This window comes from Nycticebus coucang, chromosome X, assembly GCF_027406575.1.
Source record: "Nycticebus coucang isolate mNycCou1 chromosome X, mNycCou1.pri, whole genome shotgun sequence".
Classification (NCBI taxonomy): Eukaryota; Metazoa; Chordata; class Mammalia; order Primates; family Lorisidae; genus Nycticebus; species Nycticebus coucang.
The window spans coordinates 13801913-13821931 of NC_069804.1; the positions used below are offsets into that span (position 1 = coordinate 13801913).

The window sequence follows — 20019 nt, forward strand, 5'->3', positions numbered from 1 at the left end:
GCATACACTTGTCCTTGGCCATACCTGTAGATCTCCAGGGTCCATTTTACCAACATGTCCACAGAAGTCTTCATGAGCCATGCTGCCCCCGTCCAGGAGGTAAGACACCTTTAAAAAAACAAACGAAAAATAGGTCCTTTGCCCATTTTTTTAATGGGGCCACGGGGGGTGGGGGGTTGTTGTTATTAACTTGTATGAGTTCCTTATATATTTTGAAGATTAACCTCTACTTGGATAATATAGTTTGCAAATACTTTTTCCCATTCTGTGGGTTGCCTTTACAGTTAAAAAAATGAGCAAAGAACCCGAATAGACATTTTTCCAAGGAAGACATGTAAGTGGCCAACAGCTACGTGAAAAGGTGTTTCAACATGAGTACATTCTGGAGACCCAATGTTTAGCATGGTGACTAGAGTTAATACTAATGTACTGTATACTTGAAACTTACTACACACACACACAAAGGTAACCATGAGAGGTGAGGGCTATGTTAATTGATTCCACAATGTATGCTTATATTAAAATATCATATTGTCCACTTTGACTACATACAATTTTTACTTGTCAATTATATCTGTTTGTCGTTGTCCTTTGGCTCTTTTGTCTTTAAGTTTCACATTTGTTGTCTGTCTTCACTCAGAGAATGTAGCCCTCCTGATGGCAGGAACTTGTTTCTTTTACTCATCTACAACAATGCCTAGCATACAGCTGGCACTAAAGATTTGCCAAATGAATAGCATCTTGTATTTACACTGCATTTTGGCATGTACAAAGCACATGACCTTGGAAATACAGTATTACCTACATATTATTGATACGAACATTGTGGCTTAGTGGGATTAAATTTACACTGCTAATAACAGCAGAGCAGGTATCTAAATCAACATTTTCTGTCTGAGAATAAAACTATTTTCATGTGCTTTCTTCAGCAGCACTTATACTAAAATTGGCACAAAAACAGAGAAGATTAGCATGGTCGCTGTGCAAGGATGACATGCAAATTCGTAAAGCATTCCATATTTTTGTTGGAACATATTCTTAGTAAAGTATCACAAGAATGGAGAAGCAAGAATCCAATGTACTCGATTCTAATATGAAACCAGTAGACGATCTAATACATACTCTCATAAGAGAAAAATTCAAGGCGGGGGGCAGGGGAACGAGGGAGCAGGGAGAGGGGAGGTGGGGGGGGTCACAGTGTATGGCACACCTCTTTGGGGCAGGACACAATTATAAGATGGACTTTACCTAACAAATGCAATTAGTGTAACCTAATTCTTTGTACCCTCAATGAACCCCAAAATATATTTTTAAAAAACAATTTTCACCCTCCCATACTGCCCTGCAAATGCCAAGGTCATACCGGCAGTAATGAGTGTCACCAGCACAGTGCTTGCTTCAAAGGAGACCCCTAATGTGAACTGCAACAGCAGCCAGGACTGCCAGGCTTTTCACACAGGTGACAAGGACTCTGCTGGCTTTGAAGGCTTCAGGCAAACTGGCTATCTCAGGCAAGGAAAAGGTCCTTCTGCTATTGTATACAAAGCTGAAAACAAGCCTTCTGATTCCTGGGCTAAGGGAAGTGGGTGATGGACTGATTCAGAGTGTCAGGGTCCCAAAATGATGTGGCCATGGGATCTTTCTTTGCTATGGATAATCAAGAGTTCTACTCAACAACATCTCACTACAAAGAAAAGAATAACTGACATACTTTCCTCTTATTAATGTTTTTTATGTTGCTCTCGGTTCCCAAAAGTCTCCCAAATTTACTTATCTTCTTTTCACTCTGATTAAAATTTCTGACATTCACATCAAGGTTCTGTGACGATCATATTCCCAAACCTAACTACTCAGGTGAAGTGAATTGCAGGCTCTCTTAGAACTTTCCAGCTGCCTCGAGAGCCCTGGGGCCAGGAAAGGCCCCTTCCTGCTCAAACCCAAATCATGATTCAACTTTTTGAAGAACCTCTTCAGACAAACTCTTCCTGAGTCCCCAGGTAATCAGCAGCTCAACTTCTTAACTGGCACCACCTATACCCTGTAAAACTGTGTTCAAGGTGCTGGCTTCCATGGTTTTATTTTCTATGTTATGCATGTATTAAAGGGAGAAAATGGTTTGCCAACATCTGTGACTACTCAAATTTCCACCAAAAAAGTGATCGATCCACCTGCACCTAGGGGATGCAATGCAAATACTACATGCTTGATGTGACTGGGTTGCTCTAAGTATTGCTGCTCAAGAGAGCCCTCTGCTGTCCCAAATGGTGTGTGCACACACTCATTTGCTATTATCAGACCTCACCAAACCAGGTATATGTCTTTCTTGCCAACAGAGTTACTGACTACTAAATATGTCTTGTAGCACACGCATGCTGTCTCTAATTAAAGACTGTGGCAGTGTGGTATCTGCCATCTAGTCATTCAGGGACCAGCTACTTTGCAGTGCACAGTCTCCACTTGAAAAAGTTGTCAAGACAGATGCTTAAGAATGAAGTGGCTGAAAAACGCTCATTTGCACATGTGCTCTTGGGCAGGGGCAGGGCTCACAGGGCTGTTACCGAGGGGTAGGTTTGAGGGACTCATGTCAATTTTCCTTTTTGTTTTAATGTATTAAAAGTTCACCTTTTTTTTTTTTTTTTTTTTTGTAGAGACAGAGTCTCACTGTACCGCCCTCGGTAGAGTGCCGTGGCGTCACACGGCTCACAGCAACCTCCAACTCCTGGGCTTACGCGATTCTCTTGTCTCAGCCTCCCGAGTAGCTGGGACTACAGGTGCCCGCCACAACGCCCGGCTATTTTTTTGTTGCAGTTTGGCCGGGGCTGGGTTTGAACCCGCCACCCTCGGCATATGGGGCCGGTGCCCTACTCACTGAGCCACAGGCGCCACCTTTTTATGTATACATCATTATGATTCCGTGACTCCATTCACTATAGAGATTTAATTCTCAGACTTTTAATATTCACTGTATTGGATGTTATGGGGCCACAGTCCCAGGATTTGGGACTTCAAGAAGTAATAAAACATTTTACAATAAAGGAGTCTTAGACAGGGATGCCAATTTTTTGTCTTCCTTTTGTCTCAATAAAATTTTGATTTCAGAATAATTTTAGATTTATAGAAAGGTTGTAAAGCTCGTACACCCAGCCTCTCCTACCATTAACGTATTACATAACCTTAGTACATTTGTCAACACTAAGAAACCAACATTGATACATTACTAGTAACTAAAGTATACACTTATGTGACTTTTGCCAGTTTTTCTATTAAAGTTCTTTGCTTGCTCCAGAATCCTTGTCATCCTGTCTCCTTGGTTTCCTCCATCTGTGACAGTTTCTAACGTTTTTCTTGTTTTTCATGAGCTAATTTTGAACAGTACTGGTAAAGTACTCTATTGTATGCTTCTCAATGGGACAGGGGTCTGTGCCAACTTTTACATTCAGATTGTAGAAGGGAAAAATCATCTATTATGATCATCATTTCATAAAGGAAAGGCCATTTTGATAACTAGAAAAGGAGAAATAAAGATCAATCTATTAAATAAAATAAACTTATCTCTTAAAAAGGCACACTATTTTATGTGGGTGCTCTCCCGCCTCCCCCCCCCCCGCACTTCTCTCTCTCTCACACACACACACACACACATTTTCTTTCATTTTGGCCCACACAAGGGAAAATGACATCACAAACTTACAAACAGGAAGTTAGGAATCCCATAGAAGGAACACAGGGATCGTTCCTTGCTTACCCGCAGGCAGCTATCACTCTAGCAGGGCATGAACTACTAAAATATACAGGCAAGAGATTGAAAGCCAAAGAGAAGTACAAGCAAGCCCAGTGGAAACACAGAAGAAAGATTGATTCTGATGAAGAATCTGGAGGATGAAGGAGTGATTCATGGAGGAGGCATCCTCCCAGGTGAACCTTAAAAGAATGAAATTTTGCTACAAAGCTGGGGTGCAGCAAAAGAGTATATGGGAGATAAAAAAATGTTTTAGATTGTAATAAAACATCATAAATGATTAAAGTATGAATTTAATTATCATGTTATTACAAGATCATGAACAGTTTCTTTACAGCTTTAAGAAGATAAATGATTATCCTTTAGTAGCTAGGTACAATCAATCTATCCATTTCCTCATTATACTGGAAGTCCAGAGTATAAGTGGGAGCATTATTTTGCATTCACAGGTAGGAAAATCTGGATCCCTGGACCATGAAAGCATCAGGTCTCACAGTAAGTGAGCAGCAGCAGGAGTATGGGTTGTTCACAGTTCTGGGCTCTAGGTCACCCCTGGAATCTCATTCCTAATAGTATTAAAAATCTTGTAATTATCTGAATGTATAAGTGTATTGAGTGAATATCAGGTGTAGAGAAAGAAAGGATTGCATTAAAAAGTGGATAGTGCGGGTCTGTCCAGATGGACCCACCAAATCCTGTTCTGCTTGGGCTGTGTGATTGGGGCAAGTCACCACCTCTTTGAACCTTAGTTTCTTCACCTGTAAAATGGGGGGATAACAATTCCCACTTTCCAAGGTCGGTGTGAGGCTTAGAGGTAATGCATAAACCCATGACCCTTCCCATAAAATAGTAGTTAGTATTATTACATGGAAAATGTCCTTTGGGCTTAATCCTGTGTGGTCAGGCCTTTTATTTTAAAAGTCTGTTGGTTGGATAACTTCAAAGTGGCTTTGCTCTATGTCTGCTCTATGATCTATGTGAATATAGTTTGAACTTATTTTTAGTCTCACTTGAAAAGTATCATCTTATACTTGGTGTCATAAAATCATGTTTTAGTGACTGGCTTATAGTCTTTATACATCTCTCCCATCCACCCCCCAATTTTTCTACTCAAGAACTCTAGCATTGTAGCCTCTAAGACATGAATGAGTTTTGTGTATAATCTTAATGTGGTGTGGATGGGGTGGTGGGAATTTATTTGGACTACTTTTAAAGAATATTTCAGTTAAACTGCGGCTTTCCCTCTGGTGACCTATGCTTGCTGACACAGAGCAGGGTTTAAGTCTTTGCTATGGGAACTGTCCTGTGAACGAGTAAGTTGAGCAGCATTCCTGTCTTCTACCCACTAGATGGCAGTAGCAGCCCCCAGTTGTGACAATCAAAACTGACGGCAGAAATCGCAAAGTGACCCAGGCATAGATAGTATTCTACAAAAAGCTCAATGCTAGGCTAAAGATGGTTCCACTTTAACAAAAATGTGTTAACTTTTTAAGAGTTGCAGGATGTAAAATACTAGTCATTTATGCATAAGTAGTGAGCAAGCTTCGAAGGCCTTCCCCAACCTACAGCTTTAGATCCCATTATGCCCCCCAACCTCTTGCCCTGACATTCAATTTTTAAGCCCTGCTAGACCACTCACTGTTCTACTATATCCCCATACCGTGTCCTTCACCTTCACCTCCACTTTCCAGAGTCAAATCTCACTTATTCCTTATGGCCTTGCTAAATGGCCAAATTTCCCCTAAAGCCCTCCCAGACCTTTTTGTTAGAAGGGATACCTTCTCCATCAGAAGGTGAAATTTCTTCAACTGGGGCTCTCTCATTCCTCCTTAATCATTTTCTAACTTCCATATACAGCCAAACTCCTCTGCCTCCACTTCTAAACTCAGGCGTGCATACACTATTTTAATTTCCTTTTGCCTAGAAAATATGTTGTAGAGAAGAAAGTTATACTTTTGATTTGAAGTCCTCTTTTAAATTTTGTGAATGTTCTAATGGTCTGCAGATCACCCTTTCCATTATATTGGCATAGATTACTAATATTAGTTTATCTGTTTACTGGAATAGAACCCAAACCAGATCCATGTCATCTAGAGAGCACAAACTCAAGTAGGAGGCCTCAGCAAGAGTTCCTAGAAAGAAAGTAATCATGGATCATTTACTATCCATGACAGCATGGTTTACCTTTAACCTCCAAAGGGCTAGCATGTAAAGAAGGAATTTTAAAAACATCAATTTCTTAAATAATGAACAAATTATTTCAAGATTACAAGGGTACAGAGAAAAAGAGAATTACAATGGAAATTAACAATCTTGCCCAACCTTCCTCTTTGTCGCCCAGTAACCGTCCCTAAAAGTAGTGTTACCAGTTTCTTGAGTTCTTTTTCACAAACATCCAGGCATACCCAAGAATAAAGGTGTGAGTGGAAGCCAACAGATGAATGGATAAACAAAATGTGATCTATCCATACAATAGAACAGAAAGGGATGAAGTACTGATACACGGGAAACATGCAGGAACCTTGAAAACATATGGTAAGTGAAAGAATCCAAATGCAAACGTTCACATACCATATGATTCTTTTTATATAAAACGTTCAGAATAGACAAATCCAGACAGACAAAAAGTGTGGCTACTAGGGGCTAGAGCAAAGATGGGGAGCAACTGATAATGGGTACAGGCTTACTTTTGGGGGTGATGAAAATGTTCTGGAATCAATAGTGAAGTTTGCACAATCTTATGAATATACTAAAAACCATTAACCTTTTTAAAAGCTTTGTGAATATACATTTGTACCTGTTATGTGTTAATTTTGTCTCTAAGTATCATCTCCTTTTGGTACTGTAACATGTACATTTAAATTTTATTTTCTTTGCATCAATGTAGTCTATGAAAGTATTCATTAAACTAGCCCACTTTCCCACAATAATGGTTGATAATATGCCATTTAAGAAGAATAAAGATGTAGTTTTTGCTCTTAACACAAATCCTACATTATACCACAATTCAGTACCTTGTCTCTGTCACTTTGCAAATATCAGAGATTGTTCTATATTACAACATGTCAAGCTGTGTCATTATTATGGGCTGTGCAGTAGGCCATTGAATTAGACACATGTGTTTAAACTACTGGTTCTCAACTAGGGGTGATTTTATCCCTACCCCCACCCCTAGTTGGCAATGTGTGCAGACATTTTTTATTGTTATAACCTGGGGTAGGGGAATGCAGTTGTCATCTAGCAGGTGGAGACCAGGGAGACTGCCTAACATCTGACAATACACACACAGCCCCTACAGCGAAGAATTAGCCTCCAAAAGGTCAATAGTTGGGGAGATTGAAAACTCCAATTTAAACAATCCATGACTGATGAACATTTAATTTGCTCATAATTTTTGTCTTTATAAATAATGCTGTGTAATACTGCATCTTCCAGATACATAATAACTTCCTTATGTATAATTTTTACAGATATATAATTGTTCCACTGTTATTATGAATGCTTTGTTTCTTTTTAAAAATGCACCAAAATAAACACTTGTATAATAAGTCTTTCTTCTTTCCTTGGGTAGGTTTTTTTTTTTTCCTCCAGAAAATCATTACATTTATAGAAGCAAAAAGAGTGACTTTTTTCTCAGGAATTATATGGAGTTAGTATGGCTATCATCAATAGGGTGTTTTTCCAAACCATTACATCTGATTATTGCTTCAACGCAGGAAAGTAATTAATTTTTATAGTTATTTTATATTCAGCCACTTACTAAGAGGTTTTGCCTGACATTCTTAGTATGGTGGTGCCAAGGGTTGTTTTAGGGGTGGAGGTGACTTTAGCTTCCTTCCTATAATCTTCTAGCTTCACCTCTGAATCATGCCAAATTGCCACACATGCTAAGATTCATGTGATGCCCCATAATCAATCATGACTTCAGGACAAATCCCAAGCCCTCTCCCTCCTCCAATCATGTCAACAACCAAAGCCAGATTTGGCCACTTCTTCTATTTATCATATTACCTGTAAGTAAATAATTTTCCTTTTCCTTTCCAAAAGCTTTAATTTTTATTTATCAATAGCTTCAAAGTTTCCAGAAGCATATTCAATTGTGATGGTCAAAGACAGTCTTGTCTTGTTTTTAATAATTGGAAGATGGTTAATATCTCAGTGTTCAATATGACATATGATGGTCATTGACAATAGAGTCTTTATCACATTGAAAAAGTATTCTTTCCCAGTTTTCAAAAATAGATGTTGAATTTAATCAAGCCTTTTCTTTCCATTTTCAATTCAGCCCTGATGGCATGGTTTGCTTTTCAAAGTGGTACACGGAAAGCCAGAGAAAAGGCTGTGTGGGAAATGTAAGGTTTGAATCCGGTCATAAGTTTTACGTGTGAATCACCAGGACCTTCCTTTCCTCTCTGGGACATTGTTCAGGCCTTGCATGCAGACGCTGCCGGCTACCAACCAGTGAATGTGAGTGTGGTTTTTCTGATGGGTACGCCCTTGGAAACAGGGTGGTTTTGTTCTCTAGAACAAAATCAAAGAACTTGCTGAGGCTTGTAGTGGAAAACCTTTAAAAACATTTCTCAGCCTAATTAAGAACATAAGGGACAAGACTATCCTAAAATGTCCCTGCAAAACAGGAAGAATGGTTTACTCATAACAGTTCTTAAATTTCCTTAAGCAGGAGTGACCTACCATCCCAGTTTGCTCAGGACTGAGGTGCTCCAGGGTCACAAGACTTTCAATGCTAAAACCTGGAGAATTCCAACACTATCATTTAAGGGTGATTTTGAAAGGCACAAAACACATTTTCTTCTCCTCAGGGCAAGTGAAAGGGTCATCAAAAATGCCTAAACTCTAAGTACCTCCTTTTCAAGCTAATCTTTGGCAAGGTTTGCATAATTTTCAGATTGTTCTTTGTTTCTGATCTTTTATACTTGCCCCAAACACGTCACAATATAGAGCCTGATCAGAAATAGAGTAACTACAAAATTGTTCACCCTTTACCACTCAGGGCTTTTGAAAACAATCCTCCCCAGAGTCCAAACTTCAGGCAGGAAACCCTGAATGCATTTCTCCCTTTGTCTTGTGACCACCAGCTACGTGGGCCTCCTTCTCCGGGTTATGCCTTCTTCCTCAATTTATGGGCAAGTTTTTAACAAAAAATATATAGTGATCCAAACCTAATCATTAAATTTAAAAAAATGATTAGCCATTAGTAAAATCAAGTTCTCACTCTGATCTCATAGAACCATAATACTTCCGGCTTGGAAGGTCATCTAGACCAGCATTTCTCAAACTTTAATGTTTATATCACTCACTCGATGATGTTGAAATGCAGATTCTAATTCAGTAGCTCTGAGGTGCAGTGTGAGATTACAGGAGATACCACTGTGCTTCTTGGGCCACACTTGAGATAATAAGAATTTCATAGAACAATATTCTTGACATTTCTTAGGTCATGTATTACTATCATGCATTACTAAACGTGAGCATGTGCTCAAAATATGATATTAATTATATTTTATATTTGTTAGTAGAGCATAATTTAATTTTTATTTAAAAATGATAAATGTGAGCTCTAACACAGAACTGACTATTGTGAGGAATGCTGATCCTGATAACAGGCTCATTAGATGAACATTCAGCACATGCTTATACATAGTATTACTCCAGGTTCAAGAAAACTACTTTGATCCAGGGAGCCTATTCTGTCTTTGCTTAACTGATTGTTTTTCCTTCTACTGGTTTGTACATATGCTTTGTATCCAAAGGTTTACCTTTAAAGGCATGTAAAACAAACCTAATCCTGCTTAACATTTATGCAACTCCTATCACTAAAAATGGCCTGATTTCCTTAAAATGCACATATAAAGAGTTTCCACAAAACAATAATACCAGCAACTCAGTAAGGAAAAAATAATCCAAAGATATAAATATGTATGGTGAACAGATGTTTTCAAATGAAAAGAAAATCAATATCACTCAGATAGGAGAAATGCAAATTTAAACTATGATAAAGCATTATTTTTCACTTGTCAAAATGGCAAAGATAAGAAAAGTCAAGTAAACACATCATGTTAGTGATGCCAAGGGAAAACAGGTGCCTTCATACATCACTGTGGTAATATTAACTGGTGCAACTGTCATAGCAAATGCTTAATAATGCCATTAAAAATTAATTTTTTAAAGAATATTGGAAAATGCTAAGAGTATAATGTTAAGTAAAAAGAAGACACAAAACATGAATATGATGCCAGCAAAAAAGTACTGGATAACAATAATGACAGCTATTTCTAGATGGTAAGATAATAACATCACAGGTTCACAGGTGATTATAACTTTCTTCTTCATATAGTCAAAATTTTCAAAATTTACAAGCCTGTATAATTCAGAAAATATTGCAGAGAGGAGGTGATAAGAGACTACTGGTTGACTTGGCTTTAAATTTTTAAAGTTCACATTATTAAGCGGCAGTTAAGTGCCTAGCTTACATACACTCCTAGGGGAAACTGATACAGGCGAATCTCATCATTTGGGATAGTTATGTACTATAAATTCACCAGGATCGCTGGATTAGTGATAACTAAACCATTGGTCTTAGGAGAAATACAGGATTTGGTTCCTTCAAGCCCAATAGATGATCTTGTATTATCCTTGTTTCTGTTTAAAGACATTGTGTTTAATGTATCTATATTACACATTTTCTTCTCCTCAGGGTAAGGAAATGTGATTACCACTAAACTCATTGTCAGCATCCCTCCAACTCATATCTGAATAAAGTTTATCTAATACACGTATTTTCTGCATAAGGCCCATCACACTAGACGGCACTGCTGTACTGTGCTTGGGAGCCATTTTAAACAGTAAAATCACCAACAAAAATCAAAAAAATATGAAAAACGTGCCACTAAATGGACCATGGAAAGGACACTTGGTTACATTTTCAGAGCTGAACCAAGAAAGCAGAGCATCTCCCTGTTCAACCTAAGCTGGGACTGTGCACACTGAGCAACTCAGATTTTTTGCCACTCTGCACATGTCCATGAATTACCATGGAAGCACCACAAGTATTGATTTGGGGGTTACAGACACATTTTGGCAAGTAGGTGAATTTGTGAATACAGTATCCATAAATAATTGCAACTACAGTTCTAAGGACAATTCTTAATCAAAAAAAAAAAGAGAGAGAGAGAGAGAGCCCAACACCAATACTCACAGAGTTGTTTGAAATTGAGAACCTTACAACTTATAAAACAGGCTCGCTAGAAGGCACTTTCCATGATGGAAATGAAAGAAATGGGCTTCATCATTCGTTTTATTTAATGCAGTCATTGTCTTCAGCAAGAACCATATCTTTTGATTATCCAATCAATTCAGGCGAGTTACTGAATATCTTCACATGATGTGGCATGATCTCAGCTGAAGCAATTTACAGTCCTTTTGGGTGTGTAGGGGGAGGTTGAGGTAATTCCCAACTCTAATGCAAGATCAAGGCCACCATAAAGCCATAATGTACATGACACTGGTTTAAAAGATATAATGCTATGGGGACAAAATGAAGGAGAAACCCATCCTCTTGGAATCGTCTACAAAACTTGACAGAGATAATGATATCTAAAAAGACCTGAAGGATTAGTAAGATGGTAACTGAAGCTATGGGATGGGGTAGACAAGAAGCAGTTGAGCAAGAGCGCAGAGGGGAGATGTGTTCCAGGAATAGGGTCAGGATCCAGCAGGAGTGTAGGGTAGGGGAACAGAATCGCTTTCATTCTTGCTCTAAAGCAAAGCACAGTACCTTCTATGTGTTAGCAGAGACAGGAACTGGAAAGTGAGTGGCTATGTGAGGAAGGGAGAAATACCGAACAATAGCGATCCTGCTTCCAGAAACTTCTTGGTTCATTCCACTTTTACACTGCAGTGGTGCACTCTTTCCCTGCCCATTTTTCACCTTCTTAACCAGTCTGCACACAGAGGAGCAGAGATCACGCCCTACACTTCTTTAGCCTCCCTCCATCTTCTACCCACACTCCCCAACACACAGCACACACCCCAGCATACAAAAGATCACCCTACACCAATACCTGCATATCAACAGCCTTCAATAAATATTGATATTTAGTTAGTCACTTACTGACTCTGCAAACACACTAAGCCTTCACAAGCCCTGGTCTGTTTCCTAAGAATACAAGTTGTTCTCACCAAGCAGATGGCCAAACTTTGTAACTAGGAAGTAACTATCCCTGAGCTTTCCCAGAATATACATGGAAAACGGGAATCATTGAAAGTGCCCCAATATTGTATTACACATCTTTATTTCTGTATCTAATTAAAACTGAAATCAGTGTTCAGCAGAATCTACAAATTTTATAATTAAACTTGTATATGTATATCCTTAAAGTCCTTTTAAGCTGTTATATTTTGGCCCCTTCAGTCTATAATTCTCTAGAAATTACTACAAACACTCAGATAGTTCTTGGATTGTCTTTTGCAATTTATACTATATAATTGACCAGGTAAACATTTCTGAGAATTCTTGTATAGAAACAGATTTTATATATAAAGTTATTTTAATCACATCTTAAATAGCTTCTTCTATCTCCAACAAATTATTTTAATTATAAAAATATTTTAGGAAGACAATTGTTGCTCTTATTAAGTGCTCAAATAGGAATATCTCCAGTGGAACAAATTTAAAGGATATTAAAAACAGTAAATATTTAAATTTGAGTATACCTTATGTAAAATAGATATTACAATTCTATAGTAGTAAGTCAGTAACTTATAATTTAATTTTAGCCCATTATTCATTGCTTTTAAAATAGAATTTTCTAGCTAATATGACCTTTTTGGAAAGAAGTCTGGAGAACACTCAAGGAACTACAAGTAGACTTACTGTTCAATCCTATAATTCCTCTACTAGGTATATACCCAGATGATCAAAAATTATTTCACAACAAAGACATCTGCACCAGAATGTTTATTGCAGCCCAATTCATAATAGCCAAGACATGGAAACAGCCCAAGTGCCCATCGACCCATGAATGGATTAACAAATTGTGGTATATAAAAAAAAAATTGTGGTATATGTACACCATGCAGCCATAAAAAAGGATGGAGATTTCACATCTTTTATGTATACCTGGATGGAGCTGGAACATATTCTTCTTAGTAAAGTATTTCAAGAATGGAAAAAAAAAAGTATCCAATGTACTCAATACTACTATGAAATCAATATATAACCACCTACACACTCATACGAAGGGCAAAACATAACTATAGTCCAGAAAGTAGAAGGGAAGAGGAGAGGGAAGAGGAGAGGGGAGGGAAGGGGGTATATGGGAGGAGGGAGGGTATTTGGGGGGACCTCACCTAATGTGCATGATACAATGGTACATTTCAAAACTATTAAGAAATGAGTATAATTGTGATGGATGTGTTACTTAGTTCAATGTAAACATTTCACATTGTATATCAAAGCAGTACCCTGAACCCCATAAATGCATCAATGTACAAAGTTATTATTTAATAAAAAATAATTAAAAAAATAAAATTAGAAATTAAAAAAATAAAATAGAATTTTCTATTAGAAGTGGGAGCAACTTTTAAAACACATACTTCCACAGTCCAATTATTTTACTTACTGTTTCAAAACCTCGATGTGGGTGATCAGGAAATCCACCTGGTTTACCTCCTTTAAATTCATCGAAGAGCAAAAATGGATCTAGATTTTTTAACTGAAATAAAAATAAAATTCATCACATTAAATGTGCCTTTAACCCATGCTGCCAGGGGCTACACTCATGAACAAATCCAGCAAGCCTCATCAAAAGCTACATAGCCAATGAGCAACTTTTTGCAATAGGAACTGCTTTGAAGAGCACTTTACACACACACACACACACAGACAACACGGATTCCCTAATTATGTCAGTAAGTTGACATTTTATGAGAGGCATAAAGAGTTGACAAACGTAGTTAACATGTCCTTAAATAGTTAAGTTCAAAGAAGATACAGCCTGTATTCTAAACAGATGAACAATCTTACGGAGGAGCAGATAAAAAAATCAATGTGACAACAAATGCTCTGGAGGAAGACAACTTTGGATATATGAGAGCAGGTGGGATCAGAGAAGGTTCTATCAGGAAAATCACACTTAAGCTGGGTCTTGAAGTCCATGTAGGAGTTAATCAAGTACACAGGGGAGAAGGGAGGATATTCCAGGTAGAAGAAGAGAAAAACAGCTCCGTGTGCTTGAAGAACAAAAGCTGCCTTAATATAGCCATAGTGACTTCATTTTAGGCCATGTTGAGTTTGAAGTATTTATATAAATATTTTCTGTATAAACAGAATGATTAATCTTCAGTGTACATTACACTGTGCAAAGGCTAGCAGGCTATTGAAGATAAGTCTCAAGCTCAAATGAGAATTAGAAACAGATGTAGTTGTCACCAGCACGTCAGTATGATTGTCTTGCTTATTCTTAGCCATTTGTTATTCTACATAAATTGCAGAAAATTTATCAAATTCTATAAATAAAAATGTTGGTCTTTTGGTTGAAATTGCTTTAAATCTATGGATTAATTTGGTAAGAATTATCATTTATATAACACTCATTTTCCTCAATATTTCCTCAATATAAACATAGTTGTCTATCTAATCCCTCCCTGTGGGACTCATGGGGAATGTACCTAAAAATGGACGGGGGTATATAATCCTATCATAGGGAGGGAGGGAGAGACTGTATATTTGGAAGTAATATTCCAAGTAACAGCCATTCGGTAGCAAATAATGGGATTCTTTTCAATCCTTACAATTTCTATTTCTTTTTCTTGTCTTTGTTAGAATAGTGTTGAGATGAACAATGTTGAAATGATGGAGGTAGACATCCGGGTCTCTTCCCTGATCTTACATAGATTGCTTTTTAAATTTTCCCTGGTGACCAAGTTGTTCAAGTCTCTTCGTAAGGTAAGGAGTTTCCCTTCTAGTTCTAGTTTACGAGATTATTGGGCTTTTTGTCAAACATAAATGGATGTTTAATTCTTCTGACAGTTTTTTCTTCACTATTAAGATACTTACATGCTTTGTTTTCCTTTAATCTCTTAATTGTAGTAAATTAGATAAATAGATTTTCTAACATTAAACCAAATTTGCTCTCTTCAGATAATATATATTGGTCATGATACATTATCTTTTTTATACATTGCCGAAATTGAACATTTTTTTCAATTATAAATGTAATGAACCACAGAAAATTCCTAATACCTGTGACTTTATCACCAACAGAAATCAAAGCCATTTTCACATTATATTACAGTTGTGAGTAGGTATACTGAAGTATCATTCATGCTCCTCACAGCTTTGAAATTAGGGAGTTATTAGAACTGCCACCCATTCTTATTATTCAATGTAGACTTACTAAAATACGAAGTTTTTACCTTTGCTAACCACATTTCAATATAAAAGTTTCCCTTGGTAATCTTATGTATTTTATTTTATGTATTTTAAAATATTAAAACATTGTTTTGAAAAGTATTTGTTAGGTTTTACTAGACTGCCAAAGGGGTTTACAAGACAAAAACAATTAAGACATTCTCAGATGTATTCCTGGAAGATGGACTAATTAAAGTATTAGCTACCCAACATGGTGTCTTCAGGGTCCCAGAATTCTTTCCAATTGTTCTGCTGCTGATGTAACCCATTAGAATATGACACCATCTCCATCTGCGTCTCCCCGACATCCCCTGTGCATTTAACTGTTAGAATAATTCTGTTTGTGTGTATCCTTCAGACAACAATGTTTGATGAACCTCAAAAGACATCTTGGGATAAACAAGAAGCCAGTGTTGGAAAGAGAAATGACAAAGGAATAGATGGGGCAAATCTGATGGGGCTGATGGAGAGTTAGATGACAGTTCTGCCCCTGACTCAATGGCCAATCAACTTTATGCTAGGTGAAATAAGCCAGGCACAGGGAGGCAAATACGAATGACCATACTTAAGGTGTGGAATCTAAAAAAATCAAACTCATAAAAGAATAGAATGGAATTGTGGTTACCATTGACGGGGTGGGGCATGGAGAGATGTTGGTCAAAAGGGACAAGTTTTAGTTAAATAGAAGGAATAAACTCAAGAGATCTATTGCACAACATGATGACAATAATAAATAACAATATATTGTACACTTGAAATTTACTAAGAGAGTTTTCTTTTTTTCCCCTGAGACTAAGTCTCTGTTGCTCTAGAGTGCTGTGGCATCAGCCTGGCTCACTGCAACCTCAAATTCCTGGGCTCAAGCAATCCTCCTCCCTCAACCTTTCAAGTAGCTGGGACTACAGGCACTCACCACAACACCTGACTAATTTTTCTATTTTTACTAGAGACAGGGTCTCACCCTCGCTCAGGTTCATCTCCAACTCCTGAGCTCAAGGGATCCTCCCTCCTTAGCCTTGGAGACTGCTGGGATTACAGGCATGAGCCACTATGCTGAGCCTACTAAGAGAGATGTTAAGTGTCCTCACTACAAAAAAAAAAAAGGATGTGAGGCAATGTATATGTTAATTAGCTTGATTTAGCCATTTCCAATGTATATAATCAAAGCATCATCTTGTACACCATAAATACATATAATTTTTATTTGTTGATTTAAAACAAATAATTTTTTAAAAACGTTGAATCCATCAACAGTGTAAGTCAGCACTCACTAAGGAAAGGCATGAACTTTTTACAAGTGAGAAAGTAACCCTTATGTATAATGGGTGGTATTAAAGCTTAGGTCTAGCAACAAAGTAGTATGAAAATAAAATAGTGTTTAAAAAGAGGGGCAAACTAGCCTTACTGTTCAAAATGGAATCAATTTCCCTAATGTATTTCTTCTTTTATTAAAAGAATTGTTTTTGAAATATGACATGGTCCTGGGGGGCTATATTCTTTGGTCTATGACCACCATTTGATACCTTTCTGTGTATGTCAGACTTTTTTCCTGCAAATCCCAAGTCTCCCATGTTATGCAAGTGAAAACATTCACTAATGTTGAAAGACTTCTCCCTAATTCACAATCATCCTGTCTGAGAGCGAGTCCCCATTTATACCTGCCCCTTACCTGAAGTCTACAGAGTTGAATGTGGGCCGTCTCTCCAAAACTCCAATCCCTGGCCATGGCTTATTGGCCAGATGTAGAGACTTAATCCATGCTGAGCCAAGCAGATTCTCTTTCCTGGGCATTTGGAATTGGGAATCAAAGCTACTCCAGATACTTTGAAGTGTGGGCATATAAACTTGAGGACTATAAGGTGGGCATGTTTAGTGATGTGCATGCTGAGGCAGACAGATCGGCCCAGGGCAGGACATGGAAGAGCAGAGAAAATCAGATACGCTTCATGAAGCTCAGCTGCACCTTCTGTCCAGAATATCTGTAGCCACATTACAGAAATCCCCTTTGGGCTGGGGCTGATCTGCATGAAGCCCCAATTGCAAAGTTTAGAGTTTGCATCTAGACACCCAACAGGTCAGGCAGCTCATGACTGCCTTGGCCCCCTAGTCTCAAGTCATCATCAATGTCCCAATAGTCCCTTCTGAAAAGAAAGCAAAGAACAGCCACCCAATCAGCATACCTCAGGTCTCCCAATGCTTCTGCGGACTCTGGCTCCAACCCCTTCAGATTGTTCCTGGCTAAGCAAGGTGAGAGTAACCTTCTTGGAGGACCCCATGTCAAAGTCAACGATGAGATGGTTCAAATGCTCAGCTGTAGAAGATGCAAGGTAAACGGGGAGATAATATAAAAGAGGTCATAAAAGAAGCAACATCTAAGGACTACAAAATAAAGGATATTAAAATTAGACTCTCAAAATAGTAGCAACTCCAAGTATTGACGGTTTATTATGTACAGGGTCTGTGTTGGCTGATTTAAAACAACAAAGATGGTGAATGTTTATGAGTCCTCACCAGGTGACCAGTACTCCAGCAATTATGTTGTTATCTAATATAATGCTATAGTCACCTGGTATGAGAGTACATAACGACCTGTTTCGGTCAGTCATGAATCGTATGTATACATGACAGTAGTTCCAGAAGATTATAATACTGTATTTTTTTTGTACTTTTTCTAGGTTTAGATACACAAATACTTACCATTGTGTTGTGGTTGCCTCCAGTATTGAGTACTGTCGCCTGGTGTACAGGTGTGTAGCCTACAAGCAACAGGTCATACCATACCGCCTAGGAGTATGGTAGGCTCTACTGTCTGTCTATCTAGGTGTGTGTAAGTGCACTCCATGTTGCTCGCATAACAGTGAAATTACCCAGAGTGCATTCCTCAGAATGTATCTCCTTCTTTGATTGAAGCATGACTGTAATAGCTGTACTGGGCACTTACTAAAAACCTCTAATGAGTACTTTATCTGCTTTGTCTCACTAAACTCTCTCGACCTCCACATACTCCCCAGGGCCATCCCATGAGCTAAGGGCTACCAGGAAGCTGATGGATGGGAATTTGTCGGGCAACTGTAGGGAACAGAGGGAAAAAACAAGAGGTCTGTGACTCTCACTGGAACATGCTAAAGATCTTGACATTGAAAAAGAATACTCTGGTTTCGCTTCAGATCGTATAAATCTTTCGCCTTTTAAAAAGATCTTTGAGGGTCATTAATTTCAAAGACCCATTTGTCCCTGGTTCAAGGCCCACTTCTCAGGTAAGAAATCCTTGACCTTTCTCTTAAAGTCTTGTAGAACACAGCCAAGTCATGGACCAGCTGCCCCTGACCATGCACCCGCTATTTCAGGGCTGACCTACAGGTTGAGTCATTACTCAGACCTTCCTCTTGGGAGGTCTAAGTTCTAAGCAATGGACTATCACAGAATGAATATAATCAATCCCTTCTCCATTTCAAGTGTCCGTAGACAGCACCTCCAATAACTAAATCTCTTCTTCGAATGAAATATAATCAATCCCTTCAAAGATTCCTACAGAAACCAAGACAGATGCTTTTGCAAAAAGCAGAGCTGGGCAGCCTGGGTTTGCATTCAGCTTCACCACATACTAGTTGTATGACCTGAGGCTCTCTGTACCTCAGTCTTCCTATCTATAAAATGGGAGTAATCAGATAACTGCCTCAAGGGGGTACTATGCGAATGTTATGGGCTATTATTCAGACAGACTCTACTCGGCAATACCCTTAGTCAAAGCCAACACTAAAATCTATCCTGCCCGAAGAGTAGTCAATAAATTTTTATTGGGTGATGGAATGTAGGGCACAGGAATGGACTTAATGCTCAAAGCAGTGCAGGCCTGTCATCGCCTATATAAAAGCAACTAGGAAGTATTTTTATCCCCATCTAGACTATTTCTGGGCCCTTCCAGACTTCTACAATTAAATCCTACTCCTGTAAACAACCGATGAGGTTCTTAACAGATCTGTTTTGCAAAAAGGAAAGCCATCTACCGCTTTCACCAAATTTCAAAGAACGACTGAAGCATCTCTTGTCATCTGCCCCAGGAGGCTAAAGCGGGCCGCGGGAAGCCGGATTCCGCCAGCGCGCCCGACCCCGCTCAGCCCGGCCGCCCGGTACTCACGCGATAGTTGCGGCGTTCGGATCCTCCGCAGCGTCCGGCGGGGCACGCGGGAGTCGGCCTGAGCGAGCGAGGCCGGGCCAGCAGGTTCGAAGGGCGCCGGGCCAGTCGCGTCACGGTGACTCAGCGGTTCATGGCCGGCATCCTCTGGAGGGTCAGGGCGTGGGGGCCCGGGCCGCCGGGTGTCAGGGGCCCGGAGCGGAGGCGACACGCCCTGTTTCCCGTCGCCGGCGCCGCCGCGGTCCTCGCCCCGCCCCGTGCCGCTCCCGGGACGCTCCTGCCCCTGCATCTCTCCCACGGGGACAAGAAGGGCGCTCGGGCAACTTCGGGGGTGCACTGGGCTCCAAGGAGGGGGTGCGGCCCAGGTGGGGGCTCTGATCTGGGGTAAGACCCAGACTGAACCTTGTAGGAAGCTCTTCCGTAACTGGGGTCTACTTCTCACCCAGACCGTGGAGCTTGGCCACGTAGATTCAAGGGCTGCCTCCAGCACACCACTTGGTGTGACCCGAGGCAGGTGGCTCAGCCCCTCCTAGCTTCACGTTGCCCCTCTGTTAACTGAGGTGGTGATGATCATACCACCAACTTCATAGGGTTGCGGTGATTATGACGTGACCGGGTTGCGTTCTGAGCACTATGCAAGTGTTTGTTACGTACCTAAGTCGCAGGTGGCCTGCCGTTTGCCAGTTAGGGGGCGGGGGCGCCTGTGGGGAATGG

The 20019-nt window shown here is 39.4% G+C and overlaps 1 protein-coding gene and 1 non-coding gene across 2 annotated transcripts in view; one reads left to right on the plus strand and one right to left on the minus strand.

The window, feature by feature from the left end:
- Window positions 1–19473, minus strand: part of PIR (pirin) — a 60839-nt gene extending 41366 nt beyond the window's left edge. Inside the window, exons 1-4 of the mRNA XM_053580380.1 lie at window positions 19309–19473; window positions 17351–17481; window positions 13381–13473; window positions 25–108 (exon numbers count right to left, since the gene is read on the minus strand). Of these exons, the coding sequence (XP_053436355.1) occupies window positions 25–108; window positions 13381–13473; window positions 17351–17446 (273 nt within the window). The 5' untranslated portion in view covers window positions 17447–17481; window positions 19309–19473. The remainder of the gene's footprint in view (window positions 1–24; window positions 109–13380; window positions 13474–17350; window positions 17482–19308) is intronic.
- LOC128578729 (U6 spliceosomal RNA) lies at window positions 917–1024 on the plus strand. Its single transcript, XR_008377864.1, has one exon. It is a non-coding gene; the product is annotated as a U6 spliceosomal RNA (small nuclear RNA).
- Window positions 19474–20019: the final 546 nt, after the last annotated feature.